The 26133-nt window shown below is 54.1% G+C and overlaps 1 protein-coding gene across 4 annotated transcripts in view; it reads left to right on the forward strand.

Annotated features, from left to right (window-relative positions):
• KCNG2 (potassium voltage-gated channel modifier subfamily G member 2) overlaps nucleotides 1–26133 on the forward strand; it is a 98537-nt gene that overhangs the window by 55547 nt on the left and 16857 nt on the right. The window contains exons 2-4 of one of the 4 annotated variants that reach the window (XM_055368676.2): nucleotides 1056–1129; nucleotides 7602–8538; nucleotides 8795–9470. In XM_055368676.2, coding sequence (XP_055224651.1) covers nucleotides 8835–9470 — 636 coding nt within the window. In that variant the 5' untranslated portion in view covers nucleotides 1056–1129; nucleotides 7602–8538; nucleotides 8795–8834. Of the gene's footprint in view, nucleotides 1–1029; nucleotides 1130–7601; nucleotides 8539–8794; nucleotides 9471–26133 lie in introns of all 4 variants that reach the window. The other 3 variants (XM_055368675.2, XM_055368673.2, XM_055368677.2) reach the window with 3 other exon arrangements.

The raw sequence follows: 26133 nt of genomic DNA on the forward strand, positions 1-26133 counted from the left end.
TGCAGGGTGTTGGCAGTGTCTCTGGTTTCTACCCACTGGATGCCAGTCACAGCAGTCATGACCATCACAGATGTCTGCAGACCTTGCGGGCTGCCCCGGGACAGAATCAGCCCCACTGCTGGGAACTGCTGCTTTGACTGGTTCTCTGCTTGGTTCTGTCAGTTTCAGGGGTATCACTGGCCCGCGACCACCTTTGTGCGTGATCATGTCTTGGCTGTATCACCCACCAAAATTCCAGCCTCACCCCACTGTGCATGCTAGGCTCGTAGACACACAGCATTGTTTTTGACCTGGCCAAGCAGAGAGGCCTTGAAACCTTCCGGTACTGGCTGGTGGGTTTCCTTCCCGATCACCCTCCGTGGAGGGGACCCTGCACGGCCCCTGCTTTCCTTAGATCAGTTCAGCCTCTGCCCTCATGCTGTGACGGCCGTTCCCGTTCACCTCTGTCGTCACCGAACCAGACCCCACACTCTTGACAAGAGTGTGTCGTCAAACTGGTTGATCTAGTCTAATACCTGTGGCAATTCAAGATGCTTATTTTTGCTCTTATGAATGAAATTGAGCATTTTTTCATATGTTGGAAGCCTTTTCCCCCTTTGATGTGAACTTTATGTCAGTTGGCCCATTTTTTCTATTGAGCTGTGCGTTGTCTTTCTTTTTCTGACGTTTTGCAGAGAATGGGGAGGAACTCCAGAGCTTTCAGAAGTAACTTTGTAATCTCCTAAGTCAAGTAATTAGCTTTAGAACATTTCTAATGTAGCATATAACTTACGTCCACATTTTAAAATGTATGTTCTGGGAGGAAGAAAGCCTTTTACAGCAAAAGTTCCAGGTTATACCTGATTATCCACTTATTTTAATAATTATTCATCCCTGCCTACAAAAAAATGGAGCATGCAATGGGTTTGGCTACAAGGGAAGTCAACCTGTCCTGCAAGCCTGGTGTGTGTGCTCGCGGGGACTGGAGGGGTGGGGCGTCAGAGCCACGATGCTCCGCAGTAATAACGCAGGTGACTCTCTGTCCCTTAGGGTGAAACTGGATGTTCATTTTCCAGGTCGAAGCCGCTGGTCTCAGCTGTGATTTCACCGGTTCCCTGAAAGAGAATCCCCTGTACCTTCACAGAGCCAGGTAAACCCAGAACCTGCCAGAACTGGGCAAGAAACCTCAAGTCGTACTGAGATTATCGTTTTCCATTTCAGAGAGAGGGTCTTCTTGGTGGGTTCTTGTGCCTTCTGCTGATGGTAAAGCTGAGACTCTGGTGACTGTTGACACACACCTGTCAAAGGCATGCCTCACAGGCAGCCCAGAACTCAGGCGCAGCCCCTTCCGAACCCCGCCTGGAACCGCAGAGGACAGGGGAGCTCACGGGGCCGTCTGCCACGCCACAAAGGGCTCCAGCAGCTGGGTTTGCACGCTAGGCTTCTTCGACAAACTGGGACAGCTGCTGCTTATTCCGAGCAGTTTCTGAGGCAGCACGTTCAGACGACTTCCTGCCGCATTAGGAAGCTCCATCTTGTGAGCCCTGGGGAGGCCGGCAGGTTGGAACCTTCAGAGCCTTTAATCCCCCAGAGCGCTTGACTTGTAGGGCTCGGGAAATCTCCGCAGCAGGTTTCCATGACCTAAGCAGCTAATTGCTTTTGAATAAAATCAGGTGCCCTGCTCCAGCCCTGCTGGGCCAGCCCTCCATCCCAGAGGAGCTCTCCTGCTTTGTGGACCTCTCTGCCTGCCCCCCACAGCTGTCCCCACAGCCGCCCCCCACAGCTGTCCCCACAGCCGCCCCCCACGGCCGCCCCCACAGCCGCCCCCCACAGCTGTCCCCACAGCCACCCCCACAGCTGTCCCCACAGCCGCCCCCCACGGCCGCCCCCACAGCCACCCCCACGGCCGCCCCCACAGCCACCCCCACGGCCGCCCCCACAGCCGCCCCCCACGGCCGCCCCCACAGCCACCCCCACGGCCGCCCCCACAGCCGCCCCCCACGGCCGCCCCCACAGCCACCCCCACGGCCGCCCCCACAGCCGCCCCCCACGGCCGCCCCCACAGCCACCCCCACGGCCGCCCCCACAGCCACCCCCACGGCCGCCCCCACAGCCACCCCCACGGCCGCCCCCACAGCCGCCCCCCACGGCCGCCCCCGCAGCCACCCCCACGGCCGCCCCCACAGCCACCCCCACGGCCGCCCCCACAGCCGCCCCCCACGGCCGCCCCCGCAGCCGCCCCCCAAGGCCGCCCCCGCAGCCGCCCCCCACAGCCCTGTGTAGTATTGGATGAATCGGACTTGTCTGTGTTCCTCAGATCTATGCTTCAGGCCATGTCCTTGGCATGGGGTGTCTGGCACAGAGGTTTGGATCACATGTTCACTGAGTGAACCTTGGGGCATAGAGGCACACATAACCATTTGAATCCTGACCACGTCCCCCCTCTTCTCATGCAGCGAACTTGGCGCTGAAGGTCACAGCACACGTGGTCCCGGTGATTATGGAGCGCTTCTCTCCTGGTCTCCATTGCAGTAGTCATCCAAGGAGCTTTCTCCCATTCAGAAGCGACTTACGCAATTCTTCACTGGGGTGCTGAGCTCTTACTGGCAAGCTAACTAATGCCATTTTGTTAGACTGTCTTTCCCTCACTCCTTCCTTTTCATTTGACTTTTTCCCCCTAAAATCTCTAGCGAATCACATGCTTGGGTCGAGTGGGCAGTCTGCGAGCTACACTGAGCAAACCCACCACGCCCCCTCTTCTCTGGTTCCTGAGTTGCCGTAGTGGTGGGTTTAAGCTTTACTTGGCAGAGGTCCTAGGATACAGTTGTCAGCAACAACCAGAAAAAGGGCTTGACGTTGACACTGGAAGGCAGCGGCTCTCAAGCCTCAGCGATGAGGCTTGCGTGTTACTGGATCCCCCCGAGACCTACTCACTCAGAATGATTTTTATAAATGGAGATAAAATTCACATAACGTTATATTTACCGTTTTTATGTGCACGATTCTGTGGTTTTTAGTGTATTAACAATGCTGTGCAACCATCACCACTATCTAATTCCAGGACTTTTCATCATCCCAAAAAAAACTCTGAGCCATTAGCAGTCACTCCCCATCGCCCCTCTTCCCATCCTCTGGAACCCCCTAGCTGGCTTTCTGTCTCTGTGAATTTACTTATCATGGATATTTTATTTTATTTATTTTATTTTTTGAGACAGTCTCGCTCTGTCTCCCAGGCTGGAGTGCAGTGGCGTGATCTTGTCTCACTGCAACCTCTGACTCCCGGGTTCAAGTGATTCTCCTGCCTCAGCCTCCCGAGTAGCTGGGACTACAGGCACCCGCCACTGCACCCAGCTAAGTTTTGTATTTTTTGGTAGAGACAGGGTTTCGCCATGTTGACCAGGCTGGTCTCAAACTCCTGACCTCAAGTGATCCACCCGCCTCGGCCTCCCAAAATGCTGGGATTACAGGCGTAAGCCACCGTGCCCAGCTTGGACATTTTATATAAACAGATTCCCACTATATGTGACCTTTTCTGCCTGGCTTCTTTCTCTTAGCATAGGTTTTATCCACACTGTGGCATTAGCAGCACTTGGTTCCTGTTTGCGGCTGCATAACATTCCCGTATGGAGGCCCATATTTTGCTTCTCCGTTTATCAGCTGATGGAATTTGGGTTGTTTTCAGTTTTTGGCTATTCTAGTAATGCCACTGTGAACATTTATGTACAAGTTTTTGTGTGAACACGTTTTCATTTGTCTTGAGTGTACATCTCGGAGTGGGGTCACCAGGTCACATGAGAACTCCATGTTTAAATTTTTGAGGAACTGCCAGACTGTTTTCCACTGTGGCTGTGACATTTTATACTCCCACCAGCAATGTACAGGGGTCCAATTTTTCCACATCCTTTCCAACACTTGTTGGGTTTTTTTTTTTCCATTTGTTTGATTATAACTACCCTAGTGGATGTGAAGTGGTATCTTGTAGTTTTAATTTACGTTTCCATAATGACTAATGATATTGATCACCTTTCATGTGCTTATTAGCCATTCACATATTTCCTTGGGAGAAATATCTATTCAAATCCTCTGCCCATGTTTAAATTGGGTTGTTTGTCATTTGTTGTTGAGCTCCAAGAGTTCCTAACATTCTGGATACTGGACTCTTATCAGATATGTGACTTGCAGCTCTTTTTTTTCCACGGTTACTTGCCATTCATTTTCCTGGTCCTGTTCTTTGATATACAAGAGTTTCATTGGAATGAAGTTCAATTTATCTTTTTTTCTTTTGTTGCTTGTGCTTTTGGCATTTTGTTTCAGAAACCAATGTCTCATCCATGGTCATGAATATGTACAGTCTGTTTTCTTCTACGTGTGTTTTGGAGTTTTAGTTCTTACATTAAGGTCTTTGATCTAGTTTGAATTAGTTTTTATATATAGTGTGATGTAGGCATCTTGGTCCATTCAGTGTTGCTATAAAGGAATACCTGAAGCCAGGTAATTCATTTTAAAAAGAAGGTTGTGATGTCATCATGATTCTGATGTCTGGAAAAGTTCAAGATCAGGCATCTGCATCTGAGGAAGGCCACAGGCAGCTCCAGTCATGGCAGAAGATGGCGTGGAGCTGATGTGTGCGGAGACCACACGGAGATGGAGGAAGCAAGGGCTAGGGGTGCCAGGCGGGTTCAACAGCCAACTCTGGAGTGAACTCATAGAGCGAGAACTCACTCATTACCATGAAGACACCACACAGCCATGCGTGAGGGATCAGCCCCCATGACCCAAACCCCTCCCATTAGGCCCCACCTCCAACACTGGGTATCAAATTCCAATATAAGATTTGGAGGCCAATATCCAAACAATAGCAGGGTCCAACTTTATTTTTTTACATGTGGATAACCGTTTGTTGGAGACGCTATTATTTCTCCATTGAATAGTCTTGACGACCTTGTCAAAAGTGAACTGACGGTAGATTTATGGGTTCATTTCTGGACTTTCAATTCTGCTCCATTGATTTTTATGTCTGTCTTTACGCTAGTACTACACTCTTGATTGCTGTAGCTTTATACTCAGTTTGAGTAAGTAGTAATGTACTAGTCCATGTTCGCATTCCTATAAAGGAATACCTGAGACTGGGTAATTTATAAAGAAAAGAGGTTTAATTCGCTCATGGTTCTTCAGGCTGTAAAGGAGGCACGGTGCCAACGTCTGCTAAGCTTCTGGGGAGGCTTTGGGAAGCTTCCAGTTATGGCAGAAAGCAAAGGGGGAGCAGGCACGTTACATGGTGAAAGCAAGAACAAGGTTGGGGGGTAGGTACGACACACTTTTAAACGAACAGATCTCATTTCGACACAAGATTTAGGTGGAGGCATGTAATAAAATGATATCAAGTAAGTTTGAGCCCTCCAACTTTGTCCTTTGTCAAGATTGTTTTGGCTACCTTGCATTTCCAATAGAATTTTCAACTTGTCAATAGAATGTTCAACTTGTCAATGTCTTCAAAAAAGTTACTGGGATTTTCATATGGATTGGATTGACTCTGTTGATCAATTTAGGGACGATTGCCATCTTAACAATATTAAGTCTTCCAATACATGAGCATGGAATGTCTTTTCCTTTATTTAGTCTTAAAATTTCTTCCACCAATGTTTGTAGTTTTCAGTTTTCAGTGTAGGTTTCAGTTTCCACTCCTTGGTTAAATTTATTCCTAAGTATTTTATTCTTTCTGATGCTCTTATAAATGGAATTTTTTTAACTTCCTTTTCCGATTATTCATTGCTTTTGTATAGAAATACAACTGATTTTTTTTACTGATCTCATGTCTTGCAACTTTGCTGAACCCATTCTCATAGTGATGTGTGTGTGTGTGTATGTGTGTGCGCTTGTGTATGTGTGCGTGTGTGTGTGCGTGTGTGTTCTTTAAGGTTTTCTGTACATAAGATCATAAGATCAAGTCATCTCAAAATATAGTTTTACTTTTTTCTTTTGAGTGTGGATGCCTTTTATTTATTTCTCTTGCCTAATTTTTCTGACTATAACTTCCAGTTCAATGTTAAGTAGAACTGATGAGAGCAGGTATTTCAGTCTTGTTCCTGGTCTTAGGGGAAAGAATCCAGTCTTTCACCGCTGACTATGGAGTTAGCGGTGAGTTTTTCCTACGTGGACCTTGTCATGTGGAGGAAGTTCTCTTTTAGACCTAGTTATTGAGTTTTTTGTTTAATCAGGAAAGGATGTTAGACTTCGTCAAATCCTTTTTCTGCATCTATTGAAATTATCACATGATCTTTCCCTTCATCGTATAAATGAGCGTATTATAGTAATTTTTGTGTATTGTGCCACCCGTATATGCCTGTGATAACTCTCTATGGTAAACGATCAAATGGTCATCATGTGTAATCCTTTTAATATGAAGCTGGATTTATTTTGCTCATGTTTTGCTCATGTTTTGTGCCTCTGTTTTCTTCTCTCTCTCTCTCTTTTTTTTTTTTTTTGAGACGGAGTTCTCACTCTGTTACCCAGGCTGGACTGCAGTGGCGCGATCTCGGCTCACTGAAACCTCCGTTCCCAGGTTCAGGCAATTCTCCCTGCCTCAGCCTCCCGAGTAGCTGGGATTACGGGCACCTGCCACCACACCCCGCTAATTTTTGTATTTTTAGTAGAGACAGGTTTTTGCCATGTTGGCCAGGATGGTCTCAAACTCCTGACCTCAGAGGATCCACCTGCCTCGGCCTCCCAAAGTGCTGGGATTACAGGCATGAGCCACTGTGCCGGGTCTTTGTCTTTAGACAGTTTGTGGTGTGTCAGTGTGGATGTCTTTGAGTTTATCTTACTTGGAGTTTGTTGAGTTTCTTAGATGTGTAGATTAATGTTTTTCATCAAATTTGGAGGGTTTTTAAACCATATTTCTTCAAATATTCTTTCTTCCCTGTTCCCTCTTTCCTTTCGGGACTCTCACTATGCAAAAGCTGGTACATGTGATGGTCCTGCAGGTCTCTTAGGCTCTGTTCCGTTTTGTTCACTTGTTTTCTTTCTGCTCCTCAGATAGGATAGCATGAAATGATGTATCTCGTTTCTCTGCTTATTTCTTCAGCGTGTTCATAGCTGCTGCTGAGACCCTCTAATGAGCTTTTCATTTCAGCTATTACACTTTCAACACCAGAATTTCTATCACTTTTTTTTAATATAACTTCTGTCTCTTTATTGATATTCTGTATTTGGTGAGACATCATTCTCACAAATTCCTCTAGCTCTTTGAAGATATTAAATAAGCTTATGTGAAGTCTTTTCTGGTGAGTCCAATATCTGTGTTTCTTCAGTGATATTCTGTTTTAGTTCCTTTTTCCTGTCTATGAGCTACACTCTTGTATTCTTTGTATGCCTTGTAATTTTTTGTTGAAAATGAAATTTTTAATAAGTGGCAGTTCTGGAAATCAGACTCTCCCCTCTCCCCAGGAGTTTTTGTAGCTACTGTGGTTTGTTGAGTAACTTTTGTGAACTAATTTTATAAAGTCCATATTCTTTGTCTGATGTGGCCACTGATGTCTGTTCCATTAGCTTAGAGGGCAGCAAGTGATGGGACATATAGATTCTTAAACGTCTGGAATGAAAACTGAAACTTGTTTTTGCAGATGGGCTCTGTGTGTCTTGGAGCAACCTTCAGCACTCATCCAGGCTGGTCAAGCCTCTGTCTTATCACCTCCTGCTCGCAGAATCTGAAGGTCAGCCCGAGGAGGCACTTCAGGGACTTCTCGGGTTTTTCCCGGCATGTGCGCAGCCGAGGCATGTGCGTGGCATTCCAGATTCCCGGGAACTCTTAGAACTTTATCGAGCCCTTATTTCCGAAATCATCTCATTCCCCAGCCTTTCGTCCCCAGCTTTTTGTTTAGCCTGTGGCGGCAACCATAATCCATTGCCTCAGGCCGCAATGGCTAAAACACTTTCCTATCAATGTTTTTGACACACACTCCCCAAGTGGCTGCCTTTGCACAGACGGAGTTCCAAGACACCGGAGATGAAGGCAGGAGTTTGAGCCAGTCTTCCACGGAGCCAAAGTAATTACGATTCCTAGTCAAAGAGTCCTGTAGCTTCTCCTTCCAGTGCTGGTACCGGGAATGCAGGCTGTTGCTGTCCCCGCAGAGCTGGGGAGCGACAGAGCTTATTATTGTGACGAAGACTCAGCTGTTCTTTCTCAGTGCCCCACGGTTGGTGCAAGCTTTTGGTTAGTTTCCAGAGTTCCAAAAAAGTTGACTCTTGACAGTTTTCACCAGGTTTTCCATTGTGTTAAGGTAGGGATGGACTTCTGGAGCTCCTTATTCCGCAGTTTCTCCGCCTCACAGAATGCTGAGTAGGGCCAGGAATGCCGTTTTCCAGCAGGTCCCCTGGCTGAATCTGACGTGGCTGGTCCGCGGGACACACCGTGAGAAACTAAGCTAGGACTGCGTCTCTCCCTCCAGACATCACGGCGTCCTCACCGGTCGGTGGGGTCCGCCCTGAAACATCTGGCTCTTTGGAGTTTGCGTCGATTTGTGAAAGCTCCGTTCGACCCCGTGTTCCAAGCCCCCTAGTGTAAGAACCCGGCTGTTCCCTTGGTGATAACTCAAGGCGGGTCGCCACCTGGCGGGGTCCTCTGGACGCTTGAGGGTCCCCCATGCGGACCAGGTGCAGAGGTCGGGCCTGCGGAGGAGCGGGAAGTGGGCGGGCGGAGGGGTCTCCGAGCTCACCTCCGAGGGTTCGGTGCCGGCCCGGCCCCTGGATCCCCGCGGGCGGACGCGCTCCCCCAGCTCAGCCCTCGCGACCCTAACGCGCTCCGTTCCTTTTGCAGGAGCCGGGCAGGAGCCCCTCGGTCCGGTCCGGCCCTGCGCATGGAGCCATGGCCCTGCTCCCCGGGCGGCGGCGGCGGCGGCGGCGGCGGGACCCGCGCCCGGCACGTCATCATCAACGTGGGCGGCTGCCGCGTGCGCCTGGCATGGGCCGCGCTGGCGCGATGCCCCCTCGCGCGCCTGGAGCGCCTGCGCGCCTGCCGCGGCCACGACGACCTGCTGCGCGTGTGCGACGACTACGACGTGAGCCGCGACGAGTTCTTCTTCGACCGCAGCCCGTGCGCCTTCCGCGCCATCGTAGCGCTTTTGCGCGCAGGGAAGCTGCGACTGCTGCGGGGCCCGTGCGCGCTGGCCTTCCGCGACGAGCTGGCCTACTGGGGCATCGACGAGGCGCGCCTGGAGCGCTGCTGCCTGCGCCGCCTGCGCCGCCGCGAGGAGGAGGCGGCCGAGGCCCGCGCGGGGCCGACGGAGCGCGGGGCGCAGGGGAGCCCGGCGCGCGCCCTGGGACCTCGGGGGCGGCTGCAGCGCGGCCGGCGGCGCCTGCGCGACGTGGTGGACAACCCGCACTCGGGGCTGGCGGGCAAGCTCTTCGCCTGCGTGTCCGTGTCCTTCGTGGCCGTCACGGCCGTGGGCCTCTGCCTGAGCACCATGCCGGACATCCGCGCCGAGGAGGAGCGGGTGAGCGCGGCCGGGGGGTGGCGGGGACCGGGCCGGAGCTGGGGCTGGGCTGGGATCTGGGCTGCGGGGAGGTGGGTGGGGGAAGGGGCGCGGGGGCAGCCACGGCCAGGGTCTAGGACCGGGCTGGGGTGGGCCGGGGCCGGGCTGGAGGCGGCCGGGCTGAGGGAGCGCCGCTGATGGTGGTCTTGGCCAACCTCCACCCCCAGCAGCAGACAAGAGAGGCTCCAAGTTACATTCAGTTTCCGACGCAGCATCCGGTCCACAGGCCGCCGGAAACCGCTCAGCCCATCAGGCCTTCAAAGTTTGGACAACGTGGAGCTAAAATATTGGGTGTCCGGGGCCCAGAGAATTGCGTGACATTTGGTCATTCTGGACCAAGGAGACCCAACAGCATTGTTTCAGGGCTGGAGGACAGTGCCAGGGCCAGGAAGGCTTCTGGCTATGGAACCGAGGTCTGGGTGCCGAGGTCTGTGTGCTGAGAGGTCTGGGTGCTGAGAGGTCTGTGTGCTGAGAGGTCTAGGTGCTGAGGTCTGGGTGTCTGTGTGCTGAGAGGTCTGTGTGCTGAGAGTGTGGGTGCTGAGGTGTGGGTGCTGAGGTCTGTGTGCTGAGAGGTCCGTGTGCTGATAGGTCTGTTTTCTGAGAGGTCTGGGTGCTGAGGTCTGGGTGCCGAGAGGTCTGTGTTCTCAGAGATCTGGGTGCTAAGAGGCCTGGGTGCTGAGAGGTCTGTGTGCCGAGGTCTGGGTGCTGAGAGGTCTGGGTGCTGAGGCCTGGGTGCTGAGGTCTGGGTGCTGAGAGGTCTGTGTGCTGAGAGGTCTGTGTGCCGAGGTCTGGGTACCGAGGTCTGGGTGCTGAGAGGTCTGGGTGCTGAGAGATCTGGGTGACTAGATCTGGGTGTGGATCTTCCTGCCCCTGTCTTAGACTTCCTGCCCCATCCGTCCTGTCCCACTAACCTGACAAGGCCTGGGCAGAAGTGTGTGTCCTTGTGGGTCAACCTATGTTACCATGAGGAGGCAAGAGAAGGCAAAAGCTTGCCAGCATGTGTCATGTCTGGGGAAGAAGTGAGCTCAGCATGTGTCATGTCTGGGGAAGCAGTGAGCTCAGTGTGTGTCGTGTCTGGGGGGGGACCGTGAGCTCGGCGTGTGTCGTGTCTGGGAGGGACCGTGAGCTCAGCGTGTGTCGTGTCTGGGGAGGGACCGTGAGCTCCGGGCCCTGGGCCTGGGGGTTTGTGTTGCCAGAGGGTGACATTCACGGAGAAGGGGCTGTGACTGTCTGAACGGGCGTAGCTGAGTGTTGCCCTGAAAAAGTCTCCCTGCGTTTTCCGATGGCCACACCAGGAGGCAGAGCACCCCACCAGGTGGGGGTCGGGCACCCCTCCCCTCAGCACCGGCCTCCCTGGACTGCGTGGAGGCCCATCCACCCCTCGGGGCAGAGCACCCACCGTCAGCACCGCAGAGCCCCTGCCCGCCCGGGGGACACTCATTGAAGGGCACAGCAAGGAGCTGAACTGACCCAAGCCCGCGGCCCGAGTGCCAATCTGACTTAAATACAGGTTTGGAAGTCGGCTGCCGCCTGCAGTCTGGGTGTCTGGCGGCCGGGCTGCCTTCCCCCGTCGTCCCCATGAGGTCCAGGTCCTGATCGTGCTTCCAAAAGGTGCTGGAGTGTTTGGCTGTCCTCGGTCTAATATCCAGGAGGGAAAATTCATTTGTGTCACGTTAGAGAATAGGAGAAGTTTGGGCTGCCCCAGCTACAGAAGTCGCCCCAGGAACACCAGCCCTAACCCTTACTGTGCACCCCAAAACCCCAGATCCTCTCAGGGACAACCCTGGGCTCCGTGGCACCCAGCCCTTCACACTCCTGGCACGTGCCCCTAAATCGCTTGTCCAGTTAAGAAGCAGTCACCCTCCGCGTGGGGCCTGGTGACCCGTGTCCAAGCATCCGGTTAAGAAGCAGTCGCCCTCCGCGTGGGGCCTGGTGACCCGTGTCCGAGCGTCCGGTTAAGAAGCAGTCACCCTCCGCGTGGGGCCTGGTGACCCGTGTCCAAGCGTCCGGTTAAGAAGCAGTCGCCCTCCGCGTGGGGCCTGGTGACCCGTGTCCGAGCGTTGCAGCTGCTGCTGACTGACTGAAGTTCTCTTTCGGAAGCAATTCAGTTGTGTGGGTGAAGAGCCAAGAAAAGGTGGTTCTCACTCCTGTCCTAAGAGAATATTTCAAAGCATGAGAATTGGTGTGTTGGTGACGTAACAAAACCGGAAGCCAGGGTGCTTCCAAGCGTCCAGCTGGGGGCTGGTGAAGGACGTCACCTTCTGTCCACTTGATTGATGGGATGTGGGAACCGTAAAATGATGGTGATTCCCGTGAGAAGACTCTCAGCCTCACTTTAATTAAATAAATACATGCTGAATCCCAGACAGTGCAAGTCCCAGCCCAGCTCAAGCCTCAGATGAGCCAAATCACTGGCTGACCATCCTAGGCCAGCCGCTGAGGGACGGCGGTGGGACCGTAACTCGGTGCTCCCTGGAGAGCGCGTGGGTGCGAGCGCTTCAATGCTGTTTGTCAGGACACGAGTTCTTGAGAACCAGGAGTCAGTGTTACTGATAAAATGTGAGCTCTCTGATGGGACGTGTGCGGGAGGCTGAGTCCGGCCACCACACGGGTCGGCTTCCACAGGGTTTCTCGCACGCACTGTGCTGTCCCAGGTGCAGGGGTGGGGATGCAGGAGCCGTGAGCACCCCTGCACACAGCCCTGCAGACACTGGGGAGACCCTGAGCCAGAGTCCAGCTGGGACAGCCTCCCGGGTCTCCTGGATACCTCGGAGAATGAGGGAAGCCCGGGGTGCTGGTTGCTTTGAGTGCCTGCCCCGCGCTGAGTCTCCTGCCCCTGGGCTGCGACCTGCACAGGGGCAGTAGCTCCCTGTGGGGAGGGCTCGGCTCAGGGACCACGGAAACGCCTGGTCCGCTGCACGCAGTGGGTGCGGAAGAAATAGGAAGCCTCAGTTATGTATGAGCAGAACACGCCCGTGTGTCCCCAGCAGTGCTCAGGACCTGAGAACCCGGCTTTGTCAGTGTGTGCTTGGCTCTGGGCTGCCTGGACTGGGAGCAGTTGTTGAGTCCGAGCCCACAGGGGACGCACTGGCCCACAGATGTGCTGGGACGGCCCTGGGGACCGGAAGGTGGACACCTGGACCCGCCCTGCGCTGTCCAAGCAGGCTCTGTCCTCTGCCTTCTCACGTGGGATCGTTCACTCCATTGCTGGGCCTTTCCCAGGAGAGAAAATCCGTTCTATCCCAAACCCACAGCATCTTCGTGGCCAGGCGTTAGGGTGATTTGCTCAACTCTTTATCTTGCCTGTGGCCACAGAGGTTACAAACCAAATCCTAAACATCTGTGGCCCCCAAAGTTATCCTGGATTCTCTGACCCTCAAAAAGTACATTCTAAACCCAAACACACTCACTGTACCCCCAACTTCACCATCTTTCCTAGGAGAGGTCACCAGTGGTCACAACCTGCAGACACCTCAGCCGCCGCCACCACCATGCGGGGCGGCCCGCAGCCACGGCATGGATGTTTTAATCCAGGCTGTAGGGACACAGACGGGTCTGAGGTCAGAGCTGGAGTGGGAGTTGTCACCCGTTTCCAGCTGGTGGAGGCTCAGCCAGGCAGGACCTCCCACCTCTGGGCCCCCAGCCACCTGGGGGTGGGCACCGCTTGTGCTCCCCATTGCCCTCATGGGACCTCCAGTGAGTCTGTGGCCTTCGGGAGTTTAGGCTGTGGACAGCTACGTGGAGGAGGCCGAGCGACCTCTCTGCTCCCCGCCGTCTGCTCCCAGACGAAGCCCCCCACGCCGAAGGCACCCTGTGAACATACAGACGGGATCACGAGCTTCAGCTGCCGTGGGCCCTAATGGCTGCGGAATAATCGGCAGGGAGCGGTGTCTTCTGTCATCTCTGACAGCGACAGGGCTTGATAATTGCAATGACGTGGTGTGGTTTTGGGGTCCCGTGGGCTCTCCATGGTCAGGATTGCACCAGTGTTGGCTTCCTGCCGGTGGATGTGGCCTGGTGACGCCCACCGTGAGGATCCGGAGCGCTTTGGAGGGATGAATGGTGGCAGTTTCCGTGCCCCCAGAGCTGCGCGCTCCCTCTGCGCTGGGCGGCTGCTGTGCGGCCTGGATGGTGTGAGCACCCACGGGCTGGCTGGAGGCCAGGACAGACTGTGCGTCTGCTCACTGGAGACCTGCCCGCTGTTGGTGGAGGTTTCTGGCTGGAGGTTGTTTTTCAAAATCCATTGCTTCCTTGTACATTCAGGCTGATTTTTGGCTCTGTGAATTGATTTTTTTCTTTTAAACTCACATGATTAAATTGAGACCAGTATAATTAGTTATATATTTCATGACTGGGATTTGAAGCATTGAATTCACTGAGAACATTTTTGCAACAGCTTTAAAAGCTGGTGGCCAAGTTTCTTCTGCACGTGGGCAGACGTCACAGACACCAAGTTGTGTCAGCTCACAGAGCGAGTTTTGTGGATGCTGAGTTGTGTTGATCAGGGTTCTCCAGAGGTGCAGGATGAAAGGGTGTGGCTGATTGGCAGGCGTCAGCTCACCCGGTCCTGGAGGCTGGAGGCCCCACGCTGCAGTCAGCACACCTGAAACCGGCAGAGCCTGGGTCTGAGTTCCAACCCAAAGACCAGCACCGAGAGACCAGGAAGAGCTGCGGTTTCTGTCGAGCCTGAGGCAGGAGAAAGGTCCTAGCCTGTGGCCAGGCAGGAGGAGTCCCTTGCACTGGGGAGGGTCAGCCTTCGTGTCAGGCACAGGCCTCCGGGGTCCGCCGTGAGGGTGTTCTGTCCACCTGCACCTGCGTGAGGCTAAGCGTTGTGAGCTGACAAATCGCACCTCCCGCCTCCTGGCAGCGCAAAACGTGCTTGCGTCTGTCGCAGCCTGTCCTGTGGGGGACCCTTGGAGCCCTGACCGGCCTCATGGCAAGGATGGACATGGGACATGGGGTGTGGCCTGTCCCTACAACCGCAGGCAGAGTTGTCCTGGACCTGAGCACCAGCTGGCGGGTTCTGCATTCAGAGCTGATTTCTTCAGAAAGAGCCGGCAGTGGGGCTCCTAGGGCAGCTGCTCTGGGCCATGGCCCCTTCCCATCCATGTGGTATAACAAGGGCTGTGTTCGGGCCACAACAGATCCAAACTTGAGGATCTCGGGGGACGTCAGGCGGGGCTGACGTCTTGCGGCAGCAAGTCGAGTGGGCAGTGCAGGACCAGCCGGTGGCCCCCCGCGTCCAGGAGGCTCCCACACCACCAGTCTCCACCCAGGGGCAGTAGAGGGAGGGGAAGGTGGCCCCCGTGACGCCTTGGCGGAGCCTCTGCATCCGTCTGCGTCCCATTGGCCTGGACGTCTGCAGTGTGGAGGGGCCGGCATCACATCCTAACCCAGAGGCCACAGGCCTGAGCAAAGCTGCGGCTGCTCTTTACCAGGGAGGCAGGTGCCAGTCAGCAGCGTCTGCCACTGCGACATTGGCAGCAAATTCCTGCCAGCACCGAGTGAGGACCCGCAGCAGATGTGTCACCAGGGCCAGCTGCTCTGGGGCCGCACAATGCCACCGGACCGAGCTCTGGGAGGCGGGCAGGGCCCAGTGATGGCAGCGCTCCTGCACGTGCGGCCGGCCGCACACCCCTCAGCCCTTGGCACCCGTGTGGAGGGATCAGAGACCCTGCAGAGGCTCGTGGAGGCCTGCAAACGGCAGGGCCTGGAAACCCCATGGGCAGGGGAGGAAGATAACAGGCTGCATTCTCTGCTCTGCTTCCTGCACAGATTTGATGGGGAAAACATAGAAGATTTGTGTTTTGGATTTTCACTTTAGTCTGGCAAAAAAAAAAAAAAAAAAAAAAAAGCTAAAATCCCTGATATAAAAGCTTCAAAGCTTCAGTTTTGTTTTTTTGTTGTTTTTTTTTTTTTGAGATGGAGTCTCACTCTGTCACCAAGGCTGGAGTGCAGTGGCGAAATCACAGCTCACTGCAATCTCCACCTCCCGGGTTCAAGTGATTCTCCTGCCTCAGCCTCCCGAGTAGCTGGGATTACAGATGCACCACCACTCCCAGCTAATTTTTGTGTATTTTTAGTAGAGACAGGTTTCACCATGTTGGCCAGGCTGGCCTTGAACTCCTGACCTCAGGTGATCCACCCACCTTGGCCTCCCAAAGTGCTGGGATTACAGGCGGAGACACCGCGCCCGGCCAATTCTTTTTCCACAAAATCCCTCCCAGGTCTCCGGTCTCTCTTCTTGCTACAGTACGAGGCGCAGTTGTGGGCTGGCTTAGTTCTCAGACTCTGAGTGTGACTGGCGCTCCCATCCAGCTCTGGCTCTGACAGCGGCAGGGCTTGAAACATTCTCTCCATTCTGAGCCTGTTTCCTCACCAACCAAATGCAGATTCTTCAAAGCTGTTGAGATTAAGTTGAATAATTTACGTGCCTTGCTTTGGACAGTGCTCAGCACACAGAATCACACAGCGAGGTCTCTCTCCCCTTTTGCAAACGAGGGAAGCGAAGCCTCGTGTGGCCCCCTGTGTGGCGGCCATGGGGAGGGTCTGTGGGGTGGGGACCGCCCCTCCGGGAGCCGGCGTGCGCTGTCCTCCTCTGATGACACAGCAGGAGTGGTCAGTGTGCAGAAATAGTGGGGAGGCTCACAAAAGGACCTGCTAGGAAGAAGCCAGGTGGCTCTGCCGGTTGGGCCTGGGGACAGGATGGGCGGCAGGGTGGGCCGGGGTGGTTTTGGAAAGGCAGCACTCGGGCAGGAAAACAGGAATGAGAGTTCTTGCTTTGGGCCTCGGTCCCAGGCTTGAGGCCCTCTCGGGGGACCACCCTCTCCACCCAGCGTTTCTAGCCTCCCGTCCATATCACTTGGGAGACTTCCCCTTTCTTCTTCGTGGACTTTGTTTTTTCCCAGGCTGTTGTTTTTCTCAGTTCTGTGCCCTGCAGGGGTCTCTGTGTGCTCCCCGCCTCCCCAGGCCTCCCCCACACTCCCGTTCCCTCTCACTCCCTGTGCTGGCCCACGGGCGCCGCTCCTGCCGCCCCCCTCCCCTCCCCAGCCACCTCCTGTCAGTCTTCCCAGATCCTCTGCGTGGCCACTGGCCCCTCTGAGCACATCCAGCCTGCGCTTGGCCTGTATGCAGCTGTGAGGGGCGTCGGGGAGCCGGCCCTAGCTGTCCGGCCGTGAGCCCTGGACGGGAGCGTTTTCCTGGGAGCTGGCCCTAGCTGTCCGGCCATGAGCCCTGGACGGGAGCGTTTTCCTGGGAGCTGGCCCTAGCTGTCTGGCGGGGAGCCCTGGACGGGAGCGTTTTCCTGGGAGCCGGCACACCCCCTGTCCTCAGTGTCTGTTCGCGGCATCTGAACTTTGCGATTTGGAAAGCAGGAGTCTGGGAGGAAAGCAGGGGAGGCCGTGGAGCGGCCGCGGTTAAAGCTGGCGACAGTGTCCGCTGAGCTGCCTCACTGGGCCAGGAGGCTCCTGGGACTTGGTGGGGAGTGGATTTAGCCCAAAGAAGGCAGCAGCTGCAGTGTCCAGGTCCAGCCTGTGAAAGGTGCCAGCCTCGCTGCTGAGGGGACATCCTTGTCAGTGACATGCTCATGCCGAGGCCACTGAAGAGTCAGACACGTTTCGGGCCACTTCGGGCTTTGACGGGGACATCCCGAGGACAGTTGCCTGCCCCAGAATCCAGTGGGAACAACTGATCCGGTTACAGCCTCAGGTCAAGCGTGGGGTCAAGAGGCCAGGCAGGCGCTGTCTCCTGACTGCCTCGGGAATCCTTGGCCCTCACATTCGGCCCTCACAGCACCTCCCGCCTTTCCCCATCACAGGCTGAGGTAGGGATTCTGCTCCTGAACTGTGTTTTGTTGGCCGATTGAAGAAAAGCTGTACAGCCACCGCCATCAGCCACCTTCCTCTATGCCATCAGTCATAGAAAACTTAATAGAAAAACTATTCCAGTCACCCTAATAACAAAAATATGAAAGGCCTAGAAATAATCTCAGCAAGAGAGGTTCTGTGTCTATCAGGAGCGGTGCCATCACAGCGGAGGCAAAGAAAGGAGTGAACGGGGCACACCTGCCCCGAGGGGGGAGCCACTCCCCAAATTAACACACACACTTACTGCACGTCAGTCAGAGTCCTAGTGGGTGTTTTGGACTCTCACAAAATAATCTTTAAAATCTAGAGAAATGTGTACGAAGATGTGACGGTAGATTCTGGAGAACAAAGAGAAAAGTGCAAAGCGGGGGGCCCACCCCAGAATTGATTCTCTCCTACTGCATAAGCTTCCCCTTGGGTTCAGATGGCAGCCGTCTGTCTGCGGATCATTCTGAGGCTGGGTTTGGGCTTGGCATGCTCTGTCCTTGAGGCATCAGCTGGGGTCTCCAAGGTGGAAGCTGGTGCGTCTCCGCTCCCTCCTCTCCAGGAGGCCGGCCCAGGCACGGTGGTGGGAGAGCTTCCAGGGGCACCAGGTCCCTTTCCAGGGCTCTGCCATGGTCACGTGTGCTCCTGCCCCGTTGGCCAGCGCAGGCCGGGACTTCAGGCTTCCCTCTTCCCCATCGCCATTCCTTCCTGTGGTAGGAGTGGGGGTTCCTGGAGGGTGTCAGGAGAGGGGCGTCTCCAGGTATGTGACAGGCCCTGAGGAGACTGATGGGGCTCAGAAAGCCATACCCCAGCGGGACAGCCTCTGCAGCAAAGCAGCTCCCCACCTTCTGCCCTGTGATCTCCCAGCCTCCATCTCACCGAAGGCTACCAGAGAAACTAGAATCTCTTCGCCAGGGTGGGTCATAGAAACCACAACCCCTTTTAAAGCTAGCCTGAGTTATCCCCCTAACTTCCCCACTCTTCTGTGTGAGGCCTGGCCATGAGGAGATTGCCCTACGTTGTCTGATGGGGTCCTAAGACCCCCATTCCAGAGGGTCCTGCCCCATCACCGGAAGAAAGAGCACTGCCCAGAGCCCAGATCTGAACAGGCAGCCCTGGGGGCTCCTCTCAGTCCAACACCACAGAGCACAGGCGGCCCTGGGGGCTCCCCTTGGTCTAGCACCACCGAGCACACATTTCCATCTGCCAATCCCATTTCCACTCCAGCTTCACTGAACCTCCACATACAAAGAGATTGTTTCCCTAAATCTCAGGGTCTTCATGCCGAAGGCTCCTGTGTCAGTAAAACTCCCACTGTGAGTTTGTCGTGTGTTTCTCCTGTCGGCCTTTGTTATGGGGTCGGCCGTGACCCTGACAATGGGGAGGAAAGATCACTCCCGTCCCACCCTACACGGTGGCACCACAGACCTTCCCGCCCTACATGGCAGCACCGCAGACCCTGGCACGGGGTTGGGGACAGTGGTCCTGAGTCGGGGAGGTGCAAGTCTGGCCAAGAGCAAGACTGTGGTGTTCACGGGGCCTCTGCCTGCTGGGGGGCCTGGGTCTCTGCTGCTGAACTTGCCCTGAGCCCCCATTAAGTGCAGAAAACCTTGATGGGGGAGGCGGTTGTGAAGAGCAGTCGGACCGGCCTGCAGCCCACTTAGTGTCTGCCCCCGATCGCCAATGCCCCCGATTCCCGATGCCCAGCGCACTGATGCAGAGTTGGGATTGCTTCTTTCCTAAATCAAAATTCCTGCTGAGCCAGTAAGAACAGATTCCCCACTGCACCGATGTCCGGCACGCAGTCCCCAGGCGGGCACACTGCCCAGCAGCCCAGTGGCAGGAGCTCAGAGCTGACTTGCTTCTTGCCCAGGTCTGGGGTTGGTGCAGCGCCCGCAGCTCACGGGCCACAGCAGCGGAAGGTCTGCGGCGTTTTGGACCTCGCTGTTGCCAGGGCAGTGGGTGTTGGCGCCACATCCAGGACCCATCTCCCGCCTGGTGCCGCTGCCATCACAGTGAAGCTGGACTGAAACCCACAGACAGGCCCAGCCCTGCCGGGCAGGCGTGATCCGGCTGGCACTGCGGAAAAGCCCCACTAGGCAGGTATGATTGAGCTGGCGTCTCGGAAGGGCCCCAGCCAGGCAGGGATGATCGGGCTGGCGCTGTGGAAAGTTGCAAGCACGCTGTGTGGGCACTTGGTGGGGCTGGGCTGGGTGCACAGCACCTAATGGAGAGGAGTCACCTGTGGCGTGGCCACTGCTGTGGGCTGCAGTTCCCGGGAAACAGCAGTGGAAACCAGCGGCCCAGGGACAGGACAGGGGCTGCAGGTGCTGAGCCGTTGTTCGACCCCGTTGAATTCTAACTCGTGACTTGGAACGATTCTGTCCTGGGAAGGATGCCCTCTTCTGCATCCACAGGCAGTGGTGCCCTCTGCGAGCAGCTTGCTCACCTGTGTCTGTGACGCTGGTGCCCTGAGGGCAGGGTCGGCCCCCCCTCTCGGCACAGCTGGGTGAATCATCAACGACGCCCTTGGCACCGTGAGCACTTGCAGCTGCAGACCTCCTGGTCTCACTCTCGGGCACCAGCCGTGCTGGGCCCGGGCCACCAACTCCGTGTCCTTCTTGCAGATGCCTCTCATGGTGTTTGGCACAGAACACCGTGCTCAGAGGAAACCTCAGAATGTGCTGGGGTCAGGGGGCCCTGGGACGGCCAGGCTCATTTCAGCCAGGGGAGGGTGAGAGGACAGAATGCCGAGGGGAAGCTGTGCCGATTTTCTCCAGACATGAAGGCACAAAACGAGTTAACGCAGGGTGCGCAGGAAATCGAACTGACACGTCTGCTTCGGTGCAGATAATTCCAGGCGAGCACATTCTAGGCAAAGGCCTGTTGTGCTGTTTTGAAACAGTTTGTTCCCTTACATAGATTTAATATTCTGCTTTTCTATCTTCATTTGATGCAAGAGGCCTTTTCTGTAGATGAGTGAAAAGAAAAAACCTCAATTCAGTTCAAAGTCAAATTGTTATGAATTCATAGTTAGTAAAATGAGTCAATAATTATTTTCTTTCAGGTACTTAGGGAGCGAAGGGTTAAAGTCTGCGGACAGAGTCGCTGCTGAGCAAATGACTGCTGGTGAGGCTGGGTCCCTCCAGCGGCTGGCTCCCGGCTCTTGGTGGCCGCGGCTGTTTGCCGGGTGGACAGGTTGGTGGAGGAGAGAAAGCTTCCAGGAGATACACAGGCAGCAGCCAAGGGACGCAGAAGGCTGAGGATTTGACTACACACTAAATAGACCTCAGACCCCAACAGGAAAGTCGTGAGCTGCGGGGTCCCTGCATGCTGAGCCCTCCCCCGCCATTGGGGACAAGTGCACCCAGCCTTCCCTGACCCCCTTGTTCTCACACCCCCGTCCCCTCCCCCGAGAGTCACGGCACTCAGAATCAGCCTCGTTCCTGGCAGGCTGAAGTCGCAGAATCTTCTGTGCTCTGAATTGAGAACAGAGGCCCAGGAGCACCCACACTTGGCATCTCTGGAGCCTCGGTCGGGGTGACAAGTGCAGCTGCAGCCGTGGTTATTGGGGGAATGTGGCTCAGTCCTTCTGTTTACTGTCACTAGGGAATAAAAGGTTGATGCCAGGGCGGACACCATGTCAGCGGAGACCTCGCCTTCTGAGAAGGGCTCCCAGCCCACTTAGTTTTTCAAAGGCGGCTGGTCACGGTCCCTGTGCCTGCTCAGCCTGGCCCCACTCCATCCTCCACTGCCCTTGCCCACCGGGCTGCATGCCCACTCCGCCTGGCACCCAGGTTCCTGTGGCCACGTCCTGAGACTGTTGTCAGAACAGTTGTCCCCACACTGTCCGTCCCACGTTGCGGTTCCCGATGGCACCGGCGCTGCCGTGTGGTGTGAACGTGCCCATCCTGCGTTGTGGTTCCCGATGGCACTGGCGCTGCCGTGTGGTGTGAACGTGCCCATCCTGCGTCGTGGTTCCCGATGGCACCGGCGCTGCCGTGTGGTGTGGACGTGCCCGTTCCATGTTGTGGTTCCCGATGGCACCGGCGCTGCCGTGTGGTGTGGACATGCCCGTTCCGCGTCGTGGTTCCCGATGGCACCGGCGCTGCCGTGTGGTGTGGACATGCCCGTTCCGCGTTGTGGTTCCCGATGGCACCGGCACTGCCGTGTGATGTGAACGTGCCCATCCTGCGTCGTGGTTCCCGATGGCACTGGCGCTGCCGCGTGGTTTGAACGTGCCAGGAAATGTGTAAATGCTTGGGAGGAAAAGCTGAACCCTCACTAGTCCCATTACACACAGAGAGCCACAGGAAGGGTTCTGAGACTGCCTTTCTGGTCTTTTCCTATTGACACATATTTTCTAGTTGAGACTTCAGTGTAGATCCTGCCTGGTGACTGGCTGCTTCACATGGCAGTGTGCAGTGGGCGCTTGATGCCCACGTGGCAGTGTGCGGAGGGCGCTTGATGCCCACGTGGCGGTGTGCGGAGGGCGCTTGATGCCCACGTGGCGGTGTGCGGAGGGCGCTTGAAGCCCACGTGGCGGTGTGCGGAGGGCGCTTGATGCCCACGTGGCGGTGTGCGGAGGGCGCTTGATGCCCACGTGGCGGTGTGCGGAGGGCGCTTGATGCCCACGTGGCGGTGTGCGGAGGGCGCTTGATGCCCACGTGGCGGTGTGCGGAGGGCGCTTGATGCCCACGTGGCGGTGTGCGGAGGGCGCTTGATGCCCACGTGGCGGTGTGCGGAGGGCGCTTGATGCCCACGTGGCGGTGTGCGGAGGGCGCTTGATGCCCACGTGGCGGTGTGCGGAGGGCGCTTGATGCCACGTGGTGGTGTGCGGAGGGCGCTTGATGCCCCAAATCTTCCCCAAGGGCAGCCCTCCTCACAGCTATGCTGCATTCCTCCCCTTGGCAGTTCCGTAATTTATTCAGCCTGCTCTCCTTTCATACAGAACATTTAAGTTCCTGATTTTTTTTTCTAATAAAAATAATACTTGGACTTTTGATTAGGTAATGGATTGGCTACATCTGTTGACCTCCTCTCACTTCTTGAACCCAACTGAAATGATTGTAAAGGGAGAAAAGAGTGTAAATCCACATGGACAGTGCAGGCAGGAATGGATACAGTGACCGATGGGCGCTTTCCACACGAAGGAAGATGGTGGCCGTGGCTGTGGAAGGTGACGGCTGTGTTGTGGAGCGAGACCTGTGGGAGATGCCAGCAGCCCACCATGGGCCGGTCTGGAGGCTTCTGTTATCCCAGCAACTATGGGAGAAACTGGGGCTGGAATGGGGACGACAATGGGTGGTGAGCTCAGCTCCTGCCTCCCCCGCCTTTGTACCAGCTCCTGGCCCCATGCTGCCTCCCTGGAGACCCAGATGTGGGGGTCAGGCCCCTGGAGGGTGGTAGCGTGCCAGGCTGCAGGAGGCATTGAGGGAGAACCTGCCCATAGACCCCTCCCTGCCCAGGATGGCTGCAGCCAGACCTCCAGCCCCCACAGGAGCCAAAGGACCTGTCTTTGGCAGAATTGGGCACCTCAAAGGGGAGAATGGCATCGGCTGGTGCACAGGGCCTGACGAAGGCCAGCACTGTCTGGACACTGGCAGTGAACCCAGTGGTTGGCAAGCCCCACCCAGGCCACAGGGCGTCCAAGCAGCAGTTTAGTGCCCCCGTCTCGAGGAAGTGAGGCACATTGGGAAAGAATGGAGCCTGAAAGAAGGATAGACATGGGGCTTGGGGAAACACAGGAAACATCAGGAGTTATAATCAGGGACGCCAAGAGGGCAGAGCAGGGCTGTGTCCATGAAACAAGAACAAGACGCCATGAAAAAGGAACCGAGGGTGAAGAGGATCTCTCAGAAGTTAAAAATGGGATTACCCTAATCAAAAAAGAAGTAGTACACATTTAGGAAAGAAGATACCACTCAAAGACAAAGATGAAAAGGCAGGGGGAAGATGCACTGCTGGGAGGTTAATCCAGAAGTCCCGCTCTGGCCTACCAGGGTTCCGGAAAGGCGAGAATGAGAAAGGGTGTTATGGTTCAGAATTGGCTCAGAATTCAAGACACCGGACTTATTCCCAACCAGTGCACGAATCCCCAAGGCTGAATGGAAACGCACGCGTGTCAAGGCATCTCATCCTGAAACTTCAGGGAAAAAGGAATATTCTAAAAGCTTCCATGGTGAGAGGGAAGAAACGAGGTCCCACCAAAGGCAGGACAGGAAGGGGCCCCCTGGGTCGTAGGCGGGTGGCACTAAGCAGTTCTGGAATGAAACCATAAAACTTCAGGAGAAACAAAACATTCTATGAGAAAAAAATGTAATTGTAGAGCACGACTTGGCTCAGCAATGAGCATGTTCACATTTTCTTAACACTGTGAATGCGCGTGAGTTATCTTACCCCAAAAATGGGATGTAACAATGTCTGCAGGAAAGAGGTTACAGTTATGGTGGTTGAAGGTGGGGTGTGTGGGAGACCCAGATTCTCAACTCTACAAAGTCACCCAAAATGTATAACATTAATATGCCAATAAATGGCCGGATCAGCATTTAGAAGTAGGGATAGTTACATGGGTTGGTTTTGAATATCACATGAGCCAAGATCGCACCACTGCCCTCCAGCCTGGGTGACAGAGTGAGACTCTGTCTTAAAAAAAAAAAAAAATGTACAATTACTTTGATAAAACAAAAATTAACTTAAAAACATGCTCAGTCACCAAAATTCACTCAAGAAGAAATAAATAACATAATCCTTTGGTAATTAAAGAAATTAAATTCATAGTTTAAAACCTTCCAGGAAGAAAATTCCAGGCCCAGGTAGTTTCACTGGTGAATCTAACAAAAATTTAAGGAATAAATAACACCAATTCTACATGGTCTCTTCCAGAAACATGTAAGAGGAGGGATCCCTTCCCAACTCATTCCAAGAGGCCAATACTCCTCTGATACCAAACCAGAGACATGACAAGAAAAGAAAAAACAAAGACCAGTGTCTCCCATGAACTCATGCGAAACTCCTCAACAAAACATCAGTAAATCGGGGTTGGTAAAGACATAAAAAGCACAGCACATCACGGCCAACTGAGGTTTTTCTCAGGAAAGCAAGCTTGGTTCGATACTCAAAACCAACCCATGTAATTCACAATATTAATGCACCAAAGAAAAAATGCCAGCTGTTCATCTCAACAGATGTAGAAAAAGCGTTTGACTAAATTCAGTATCCATTCATGATTTTTAAAACAGCACTTTCAGCAATTTAGGAATAGAAGGGAATTTCCTTTTCCTGATAGAGAACATCTACCAAAAAAAACCTACAGCTAACAACATACATAGCAAAAGACTGAATGTTTTCCCGCTAAGATTGGGACCAACCCAAGGATGCCTGCTCCCCACTCCTCTTCAGCACCTGTTGGCAGTCCTAGAGAGAGCAGTAAAGCAAGGAAAGTAGACGTCGTACTATTGGAAAGCAAGAGAATAGAACTGCCTGTGTAGAAACACGCTGTACAATTGGAAAGCAAGAGAATAGAACTGCCTATGTGGAAACACGCCGTACGATTGGAAAGCAAGAGAACTGAACTGCCTATGTGGAAACACGCTGTACGATTGGAAAGCAAGAGAATAGAACTGCCTATGTAGAAACATGCCGTACGATTGGAAAGCAAGAGAACTGAACTGCCTATGTGGAAACACGCTGTACGATTGGAAAGCAAGAGAACAGGACTGCCTATGTAGAAACACACCGTATGATTGGAAAGCAAGAGAACAGAACTGCCTATGTAGAAACACGCCATACAATTGGAAAGCAAGAGAATAGAACTGCCTATGTAGAAACACACCGTATGATTGGAAAGCAAGAGAACAGAACTGCCTATGTAGAAACACGCCGTACGATTGGAAAGCAAGAGAACTGAACTGCCTATGTGGAAACACACCGTACGATTGGAAAGCAAGAGAACTGAACTGCCTATGTGGAAACACGCCGTACGATTGGAAAGCAAGAGAATAGGACTGCCTATGTAGAAATTCCCAGGAAACCCACAAAAAAGCTTAAGAAAATTAAGGGAGTTGCTAGCAGCGAACTATTGGAATTCAGATTTTTTAAAGTTCATTAATAGCACCAAAAACCATGAATTGCTTACATGCAAGTCTCACAGCCTAGGTCCAGGATCCATCTACGTGCTGATAATTACAGCTAAATACAGCTGATAATTACTGATAAAGACTGAAATCAACGAAGGCCTGCAGTGCTCACACGCTGAAGACTCGGTGTGACTAAGATGTCCACCCTCCCCATAGTCCATCTCCAGATTCAGTGAAATCCCATTCAGAATCCCATTTTCTGCAATATTTACAAGCTGATTGTAACATCTTTATGGAAAGGCCTAGGAACCGTTTTGAAAAAGCAGCAGTTGGAACTGACACTGCCTGCTTTCAAGATTTGTTCTGAAGCCACAGCAGGACAGTGTGGGGAAAGGACAGGCGTGGGGTCGTGGACACAGTCCAGGAATAGAACCACATGAATGGGGCCAGCCGGCGTTTGGCAAAGTGAAAAGGCCGGGCACGGAGAAAGAATCGTCTTTTCAACAAATGGGGCTACAACAACTGAACGCCCATATTTTAAAAAAAACACAACCCATGCCTTACGTTTTATACAAAAATTCAACTCAAGGTGGACCGTGGCCCTAAACATATAACATTTAAAACTACAAACTTGTAGAAGAAAACATAGAGGTGGCCTTGCCAATGGAGAGTAAGGAAGGAGTTCCCAGACGTGGC

This window comes from Gorilla gorilla, chromosome 17, assembly GCF_029281585.2.
Source record: "Gorilla gorilla gorilla isolate KB3781 chromosome 17, NHGRI_mGorGor1-v2.1_pri, whole genome shotgun sequence".
In the NCBI taxonomy this organism is placed as follows: Eukaryota; Metazoa; Chordata; class Mammalia; order Primates; family Hominidae; genus Gorilla; species Gorilla gorilla.